The sequence below is a fragment of the Osmerus eperlanus genome, chromosome 12 (genome assembly GCF_963692335.1).
Source record: "Osmerus eperlanus chromosome 12, fOsmEpe2.1, whole genome shotgun sequence".
Classification (NCBI taxonomy): domain Eukaryota; kingdom Metazoa; phylum Chordata; class Actinopteri; order Osmeriformes; family Osmeridae; genus Osmerus; species Osmerus eperlanus.
In genome coordinates, this window is record NC_085029.1 from 15,924,864 (window position 1) to 15,934,809 (window position 9,946).

Sequence of the window (9,946 nt, forward strand, 5' to 3'; positions counted from 1 at the left end):
CTGGGTGGAGCGCCGAGGGCATCCTTGCGTGCTAATATGCTAACATGCTAGCAGCAGGGGGGGCGTTCCCGGAGGCAAGTGTCTGTTCCTGTTCTGCCTCGCCTGCTGAACCTCCTCCTGTGGCCTGGAGGGCCCTGAATCAGCATCTGTCTGAAAGTTAACCACACAGCAGCCTGGGAGGGCGGCGTCTGATGAAATGTTTGAGAGAGAAAGCCTGTATATAGATGTATCTGTTTCGACACGTCTGGGAGTCACGTGATGTTCGCTCTGCTTGTGTGTATTCTGTGGTTTAGTATGTTCTGGAACTTTCCTAACCTCTCTGTTGAATGTTGTTGTTGAGTGAACTGTGGATGCCTCCCCTGTAGGCACCATGAAATCTCTACTGAAAATGCTGTCTCTCTCGGAATATGAGGCTAATGAAGTGTTTGTCTTTCCTCTCCTTCTCCCTCTCTCTTTCCTCTCTCCTGTCTTTCTCCATCTCTCTTTCCTCTCCTTCTCCCTCTCTCTTTCCTCTCTCCTGTCTTTCTCCATCTCTCTTTCCTCTCCTTCTCCCTCTCTCTTTCCTCTCTCCTGTCTTTCTCTCTCTCTTTCCTCTCCTTCTCCCTCTCTCTTTCCTCTCTTCACCTTCTCTCTCTCTCACCCACCCCCCCCCCCCCTCCCTCTTTCTTTAGAATGTGGTGAACTTCGTAGACGACAGTTTTCCTCCAGGCCCTCGTTCGGTTGGCTTTCCCGAGGGAGACAGCGTGCAACAGCGAATCAAGAAGTGGCTCCGCCCCCATGAGATCAACTGCAACAACTTCAAAGACCGGGGAGTGAAATGGTCGGTCTTTCGCACGCCGCGGCCCTCGGACATCCTGCAAGGGCTTCTGGGAAACTGCTGGTGAGATACCATACACTAATATTTCTGTGTGTGTGTGTGTGTGTGTGTGTGTGTGTGTGTGTGTGTGTGTGTGTGTGTGTGTGTGTGTGTGTGTGTGTGTGTGTGTGTGTGTGTGTGTGTGTGTGTGTGTGTGTGTGTGTGTGTGTGTGTGCGCATTGATATTTGCCTGGACCCACTCACTAAAAAGCCCCTCAGAAACTAGTGTAGTGTTGTACAGGTGATTCATAAAGTCTCTTCTCAAAGTCACTAGGATAAATGAGAGAGGGAGACAGAGAGAGGGAGACAGAGAGAGGGAGACAGAGAGAGGGAGACAGAGAGAGGGAGACAGAGAGAGGGAGACAGAGGGAGAGAGAGACAGAGAGAGACAGAGAGAGACAGAGAGAGACAGAGAGAGAGAGAGAGAGGGAGAGAGAGGGAGAGAGGGGGAGAGAGGGGGAGAGAGGGGGAGAGAGAGGGAGGGGGAGAGAGGGAGGGGGAGAGAGGGAGGGAGGGAGAAAACTGACCTTTTGAAAACCGAGCTGTACTGGCCTGTTCAGTTCATCACTGAGAAGTGAAGAGATAAACTCGCAGGCAGGGAGGGAGGGAGGGAGAGAGAGAGAGAGGGAGGGAGGGAGGGAGGGAGGGAGGGAGAGCAGCCAGATGTAGAGATGCAGCTCGTGACTGGAGGATTATTCATGAGAATGTAGGTCTGGACTCAGGCTTTATCTGCACGCCCTTGTTTTGGACGTCCTTGGATGTGTTTAGTCACCCTCTGTTAGACACGCACTCTGTCTCCCTGAAGCACACACACACACACTCTCACACACACACACTCTCACACGCACACACTCTCTCACACACACACTCACAGAAGAACATCCTCTGACTCTCACACTGTTCACTGATTCTCCTCTTCCCCCTTTTTTTCTCTCTCTGCTTTCACTCTGTTTTATTTGTCTCTTTTTACTCCCTCAATTCCTTTCGCCCTAACTCACACACACACTCTCACACACACACACACTCTCACACACACACGCTGCAGCCTCTCAAAAATAACCCTCCCCAGAGCTCGAACTGCACACTCGCTCTCACTCATGACAGGATGTAACCCACATTTCCATCTTTGAATCCCTCCCCTCCTCCCACCCCACACACACACACACACTCAACATTAGGTCCGTAAGTCCCACTGCCAATGAAAACACATGTCTCAGTGCATATGGGCCAATCACCTGCTGACCTGGAGCTGAGAGAGACGTCCTAGTCCGCCGCTCTCTCGTTTGGCTCCAAAGTAATTTGATTTTGATTAGATTATTTTATGTGATTGGATTTTCATTGGTCTAAATGGCCAGCTCGCCACTGCTCATCGCTCCCTGAAGCAGATGGGATGGCTCTATTAATACACGTCTGCTTGGAAACAGGGATGTAGGCTGCAGCAGGGGTGTGTGAGAGTGTGTGTGAGGGTGAGAGTGTGTGTGAGGGTGAGAGTGTGTGTGAGGGTGAGGGTGAGAGTGTGTGTGAGGGTGAGAGTGTGTGTGAGGGTGAGAGTGTGTGTGAGGGTGAGAGTGTGTGTGAGGGTGAGAGTGTGAGGGTGAGGGTGTGTGTGAGGGTGAGGGTGTGTGTGAGGGTGAGGGTGAGAGTGTGTGTGAGGGTGAGAGTGTGTGTGAGGGTGAGAGTGTGTGTGAGGGTGAGAGTGTGTGTGAGAGTGTGTGTGAGGGTGAGGGTGAGAGTGTGTGTGAGGGTGAGAGTGTGAGTGAGGGTGAGGGTGAGAGTGTGTGTGAGGGTGAGAGTGTGTGTGAGGGTGAGGGTGAGAGTGTGTGTGAGGGTGAGAGTGTGTGTGAGGGTGAGGGTGAGAGTGTGTGTGAGGCTGAGAGTGTGTGTGAGGGTGAGGGTGAGAGGGTGTGTGAGGGTGAGAGTGTGTGTGAGGGTGAGGGTGAGAGTGTGTGTGAGGGTGAGGGTGAGAGTGTGTGTGAGGGTGAGAGTGTGTGTGAGGGTGAGGGTGAGAGTGTGTGAGGGTGAGAGTGTGTGTGAGGGTGAGGGTGAGAGTGTGTGTGAGGGTGAGGGTGAGAGTGTGTGTGAGGGTGAGGGTGAGAGTGTGTGTGAGGGTGAGAGTGTGTGTGAGGGTGAGGGTGAGAGTGTGTGTGAGGGTGAGAGTGTGTGTGAGGGTGAGAGTGTGTGTGAGGGTGAGAGTGTGTGTGAGGGTGAGGGTGAGAGTGTGTGTGAGGGTGAGAGTGTTTTTGAGGGTGAGTGACAGCATTCCTACTAGCTGTGAGAGGCTGGAGCCAGGGGAACCCCAGGAGAACCGGCCGTCAGGTTCTGTGTTCTCTGCCTGTTCTTCTGCTTGACTCTCCATCAGCCCGACTGACGTGTGTGTGTGTGTGTGTGTGTGTGTGCGTGTGCGTGTGCGTGTGCGTAGGTTTCTGAGTGCCCTGGCCGTGCTGGCAGAGCGTCCAGAGCTGGTGGAGAGAGTGATGATCACACGGGGGATCTGCCAGGACGGGGCGTACCAGGTCCGGCTGTGTAAAGACGGCACCTGGATCACCGTCCTGGTAGACGACATGCTGCCCTGTGACGAGTATGGATACCTGCTGTTCTCCCAGGTCAGACACGCACACACTCAGATACCAGCCCTTCCCTTCATGTGATAAACCTCCTCTCTGGCTGTAGTATCTGTAACACCCCCCTCCCCTCCCCAGGCCCAGAGGAAGCAGTTGTGGGTGGCCCTGATAGAGAAGGCCCTAGCCAAGCTCCACGGCTCCTACTTCGCCCTGCAGGCGGGCCGGGCCATCGAGGGCCTGGCCACGCTCACCGGCGCCCCCTGTGACTCGCTCATGCTGCAGGTCAGCTCCACCAACCCCCGCGAGGAGCCCATCGACACCGACCTCATTTGGGCCAAGATGCTGAGCTCCAAGGAGGCGGGGTGCGTCTGGGGCGGGGGGGGGGGGGGGCGCTCGGGGGAGGGGCCACTGCCCCCACCAGAAGACTCCACTTCTCTGGGTTTCGTTGTGCTGATTTTAATGTGTTGGGTGTGTGTGGTTGGGTGTGTGTGGTTGGGTGTGTGTGTGGTTGGGTGTGTGTGGTTGGGTGTGTGTGGTTGGGTGTGTGTGGTTGGGTGTGTGTGTTCCAGGTTCCTGATGGGGGCGTCGTGTGGGGGAGGCAACATGAAGGTGGATGACGTGGTTTATGAGTCACTGGGGCTCCGCCCCCGACACGCCTACTCCATCCTGGACGTCCGGGATGTACAGGGATATAGGTACGAGAGGAGAGGGGGGGGGAGGAGAGGAGAGGGGGGGGGGAGAGGAGATGGGGGGGAGAGGAGAGGGGGGGGGGGGAGAGGAGGGGACCTCAGGTTGTCATTTACACTTTCTCTGACAGACTTGTGAGAAGACTGATGCCATGTTGCTGCACACAGGAGCTGACACAATCTCCAGACACTAGAGCAGATCCCAGATCAGTCCAAACACAAACAGCCAAACCAAACTGACCCCAGATCAGTGTGTTTCTAGCTGGGTGCCCTACAAGGAGAGGGAGAAGTTTGAGAGAGGAAGGTGGGGCAGGGGACAGGTGTGTCTGCAGGAGAGATACTTCCCTGACGGGGGGATAGTTACTGACAGCCTTATCATGGATGCTTCCTCTGTCCTACTTGAGGAAATGGGCCCAGGTCTGAACTCCGAGGCTGGTAATTGGCTCAACAACCACTTGCAGCCTCTCAGTGTGGGGGATGGTGGGGCGGGGGAGGGGAGGGGGGGTGAGGGGAGGGGAGGGGGGGTGAGGGGAGGGGGGGTGAGGGGAGGGGAGGGGGGTTGAGGGGAGGGGGGTTGAGGGGACATGGTTCTCACACCCCCCCCCTCTCAAATGACATGAGAGGAACACTCCAGCTGCTCTCAGATGTGCACAGGCATATATGGATTTATTCATAACTTCTTGCTCTCCCCCCCCCCCCTCCCCTCCAGACTGTTGCGGTTGCGTAACCCCTGGGGGCGTTTCTCATGGAACGGGAGCTGGTCGGACGAGTGGCCTGATTGGCCGCAGCACCTCCGCCACGAGCTGATGGCTCACGGCAGCAGTGACGGAGTGTTCTGGATGGAGTACACCGACTTCATCAAGTACGACCTCCGCACCTCACAGCACACACAGGTCCTGGTTCTGTGAGTGTGACTGTGTGTGTGTCCATGAATCCTGTGCCTCTCAGACAGGTTGAGTCTGTGCTGGGTTGGTTTAAGGGACAGGAATGCAGTCTGGTTGTATCTTGTCTGTTTGGTTTGTCCTGAAGAAGGAGCTGGCACACCCTGTCTGAGAGGAGAGGTCACAGCACAACCACCTCTGTGTCTCTGTCTGTCTCTCTCTCTCTCTCTCTCTCTCTCTCTCTCTCTCTCTCTCTCTCTCTCTGTCTGTCTGTCTGTGTCTCGGTCTCTCTCTCTGTCTGTCTCTGTCTCTCTGTCTGGGTATTGTCCTTCCTATCAATCAAATGAGCATTAAGCAGTGTTCAGCTGCAGGCCCAGAGCTCTGATATGTCTGTGTGTCTTATCGATGTCCAATCTGTCCATCAAATGATCCGTGCGATACTGGGGCCCTGCATGTATGGGATGTGTGTGTGATGCTAATCTTGGTGTCAGGGTTACAAGGCCCAGAGCCCTGTCTGTCTGGCTTCCTGGCTGGCTGCCGTCTCGTCTGTTCTGTCAACCCGCCTCTCCTTGAGTGGTGCATTGTGGGCTACTGGAGGCCTGGAGCTCTGTTTTGTTTCTATTGGCTGTTGTGCGAAGAGGGAAGTGACAGCGTAGTGATGTCATCCCAGACTAAACTGGGTTAACAGCCTCCTGGAAAGGCTCCGTCAGACAGGAAGCACCGGCGCGTTACGATGGGGACGCTACGAGGTGTGTGTGCGCGTTCCCAGACAGTCTTTGCGTGTGTGTGTGTTCTCCATGCTTTTCAAACCCCCCCCCCCCCCCGCCCCCGCCGGTGAATGTGATGAAACGCCGCCAACCAGCGAGAGGGCGTCTCTCTGGGGGCGCTGGCTTTGAAGGAGGGCTGAGGTATTAGCAAGGCAAATGTTTTCCTCTGCTTCAAGGGAGAATACATTGATCAACTGGTAAACAGATCAGTGTGTGTGTGTCAGATGTGTGTGTGTGTGTGAGAGACAGAGAGAGAGGGGGCGAGAGGGACAGAGTTGTGTGTGAGAGATAGTACGAGAGTGAAACTAATTTGAGTGGTTGGTGCTCTACCTGTAGTGTTCTAAGCCTAATGAAAGCTGCCTTAGTGTGTATGCGTGACTGCATGCTTCAGACACAGCAAGGTAGAGTCCCAATGAAGGAGTTAAGGCCACACACTGAAAATATCACCAACTACGCTCTTGTTAAAACGTGTGTGTGTAGATGTGTGGGGGTGGTTGTGTGTGTAGCTGGTGGCTGGTATTAGTAGCTGGGGTGTCTCTGCTTGATCTGCTAATTGGCTCCTGAGTCTTATCGCTAGAGGTCCTTCCTGCCTGTCTGTCTTAACATGGAACTATCTGTGTGTGTGCGCATCAGTCAGTGTTGTGACGCTTTCTGACACTCTATCCTCCTCTTCTTTCTTCTCCTTCCACACCAACACTATTCCTCTCTCATCCACCCCTCTCTCTCCTCCCTCCATCTCTCTCTCTGTCTCTCCTCCCTCCATCTCTCTCTCTGTCTCTCCTCCCTCCATCTCTCTCTCTGTCTCTCCTCCCTCCATCTCTCTCTCTGTCTCTCTCTCCTCCCTCCATCTCTCTCTCTGTCTGTCTCTCTCTCCTCCCTCCATCTCTCTCCCTCTGTCTCTCTCTCCTCCCTCCATCTCTCTCTCTCTCTGTCTCTCTCTCCTCCCTCCATCTCTCTCTCTCTCTGTCTCTCTCTCTCCTCCCTCCATCTCTCTCTCTCTGTCTCTCTCTCCTCCCTCCATCTCTCTCTCTCTGTCTCTCTCTCCTCCCTCCATCTCTCTCTCTCTGTCTCTCTCCTCCCTCCATCTCTCTCTCTCTCCCTCCCCCTCCCCCCTCTTCCAGGTACTTTGACTCGGTGGACATCTGTAAGATCCATTCTGACTGGCAGGAAGTACGTCTCCAGGGCAGCTTCCCCTCCAGGGCCAGCGGACCAATCACGGTCACCGCCCTGACCGTGCTGGAGAGGACTGCTCTGGAGTTCGCTCTATTCCAGGAGGGCAGCAGGTAAACACACACACCATACACACACATGTACCATAAACACACACACCATACACACACATGTACCATAAACACACACACACTACCTGCCTCAGTGGCGAGTTAGAGTGTATGACGGGAGAGTATTAGTGTATTAGGGAATCGGGCTAGTAATCCGAAGGTTGCCAGTTCGATTCCCGGTCATGCCAACTGACGTTGTGTCCTTGGGCAAGACACTTCACCCTACTTGCCTCGGGGGAATGTCCCTGTACTTACTGTAAGTCGCTCTGGATAAGAGCGTCTGCTAAATGTAAATGTAAATGTATGACATGTGTTTTGTCTCTAGACATCCGTGTATTCTCAAACCAAACAGGTGTGTGTTTGTGTCTCCCAGCTTGTCCTCTGGTCTCAGACCTGTGTTTTTAGGGTGAGACTCCTGGCATCTAGCCAGTTCAGTCTGAATAATCTCTCTCCCCCCCCCCCCCCCCCCCCCCCCAGGAGGTCGGACACGGCGGACAGCCACCTGCTGGACCTGTGCATCATGGTGTTCCGGGCGTCGTTCGGCAGTGGGAACAAGCTGACTCTGGGCCGGCTCCTGGCCCACAGCAAGCGGGCCGTCAAGAAGTTTGTGGGCTGCGACGTGATGCTGGAGCCTGGAGAGTACGCTCTCGTCTGCTGCGCCTTCAACCACTGGCAGATGAACGGCAGCGGAAGCCCGCCCACGCCAGGTACACACACACACGCCAGGTACACACACACCACATACACACACACACGCAAGTATGCTACTCTAAGAAAACACACACACACACAGCTAGTCAAGAAACAGAAACACAAAACACATATTCTAGGAAAATCGACAGGATACACAGAAACGCTGGGCGCTGAGGGCTGTGTGGGTAAACAGTCATTCATAGATTCGTACACACAGACACACAGAGCAGAGCAGCAGGCTCTCACTTACGCACACTCTGCGTAGACACCACAGGGGGTCCCACACCCACTAGCTACTACCCTGTATACACACACACACACACACACAATCTCTCCAGCGCACACACACAAACACCTGCATTCACACATGCACTCCCAGATGAAACAACTGTCTCAGACACATATACATACACACACACAACTGAATTCACACGCACACACTTGGGCACATACACACCAACACTCACAGCGTATTCACTGACAAGAGAATCTGCAAAAGCTTTCTGAGCAGAGAATGATTTGCCCTTACTGAATGGCCCAATCATTCATAATAGAACCATAATGGCCATTTCATTTGGAGTCGTTGACTGACTGAGCTCCCGGGTTGTCTTGTGGGAACACGGCCTTCGCTGTGCAGAATTAATGACACACACAAGCGGTCATCTGCCAGGTGTGTATCTGCATCGACGTATGGCAGTCAGGTGGCTGAGCGGTTAGGGAATCGGGCTAGTAATCTGAAGGTTGCCAGTTCGATTCCCGGCCATGCTAAAATGACGGTGTCTTTGGGCAAGGCACTTCACCCTACTTGCCTCGGGGGGAATGTTCCTGTACTTACTGTAAGTGGCTCTGGATAAGAGTGTCTGCTAAATGAATAAATGTATCTTACAGCTCTTGGGCTGGACAGAATGACCTTGGTAGATGAGGTGAAGCGGCGCATGTTGGGCTTGTCCTGGTGTCGTCAGGGCGACGAGGGCAGAGCATGTGCTGAACTGAACATCTATAAAAGCTCTAGTGAGATGACCTCACTGACCCCCCCCTCTCCCCCCTCCCCTCGTAGTGTCCAGCCCCACCAGCGGCCGCCGGCCCTTGCAGGATTTCCCAGGGTACATCCTGGCCATCTACAGCTCCAGACAGGTGATGGTGGAGCAGGTGGAGGCCACGCCCACCACGCTGGCCGACGCCATCATCCTGCTGACGGAGAACAAGGGAGAGAGGCACGAGGTGAGGACCACACACACACACATTTGACTGGCAAAAGACTCGTGTTTAAATGGTAGCGACCCACTAATGTTCCAGCTGAATCAGAATTTGGTTTATTCGCCATGTATGTTATACAAACACAGAATTTTCTGTGGCAGGGAGGTGCAAACAATAAACATATATGGATCTTAAATTAGTAAAAGTACAAAAGTTTAACTATTTCTAAGAACTAAACAATCTAAAAATAAAACAATTTTTAAATATAAAGTATGTATAAAAATAGAATAAGAAGGAGCAGCATGAGTGGTCAACATAGTGCAATCAGATACTGAGATAAAAGTGGCTTATGTGTAGTGTAATTGCCATTAAATGGACTTATAATAGTTCAATAAAAGGCTGAATGCTTCCCTGTGGGTCTCCTCTAGCTGTGCTGTAGCTCACCAACAGGAAGTTGACCATGTCGTCTGAGGAGACTGAACATGCACTAAAACATGACTGTGCGTGTGTTCAGGGCCGCGAGGGCATGACGTGCTACTACCTGACCCACGGGTGGGCGGGGCTTATCGTTGTGGTGGAGAACCGCCACCCCAAGTACTACCTCCATGTGTCATGTGACTGCACCGACAGCTTTAACGTGGTGTCCACGCGCGGCAGCCTCAAGACCATCGACAGCGTCCCGCCACTGCACAGGTACGCCACACACACACACACACACACTGACACACACTATCATCACACACATACTGACACACACACACACTATCATCACACACACTCAGTTATTCAGACACACCACACTTCCACGTATAGAACCTAAACGTCACCATGCTAGAAGGCTAATGCCAGATTGATTCCAGTGTTCCTAGCTAATTCAATGGAACAGGACTGTTGTGAGACCTAAATTTGATGGAATTAGAAAAATGGAATGGAATCAGATTCCCCAAAGGAGCACTTAAAAACCAGGCAAATAGCAGATGAAACTGGACTTAAAAATTCCACTCATGAATGACTGTAATGTCACT

General features: G+C 53.2%; 1 protein-coding gene across 1 annotated transcript in view; it reads left to right on the forward strand.

The window, feature by feature from the left end:
- The window catches only part of capn15 (calpain 15), a 38,390-nt gene that overhangs the window by 25,148 nt on the left and 3,296 nt on the right, over nt 1-9,946 (forward strand). The window contains exons 4-11 of the mRNA XM_062475694.1: nt 3,276-3,459; nt 3,556-3,779; nt 3,987-4,112; nt 4,813-4,965; nt 6,873-7,034; nt 7,509-7,738; nt 8,782-8,945; nt 9,436-9,614. Coding sequence (XP_062331678.1) covers nt 3,276-3,459; nt 3,556-3,779; nt 3,987-4,112; nt 4,813-4,965; nt 6,873-7,034; nt 7,509-7,738; nt 8,782-8,945; nt 9,436-9,614 — 1,422 coding nt within the window. The remainder of the gene's footprint in view (nt 1-3,275; nt 3,460-3,555; nt 3,780-3,986; nt 4,113-4,812; nt 4,966-6,872; nt 7,035-7,508; nt 7,739-8,781; nt 8,946-9,435; nt 9,615-9,946) is intronic.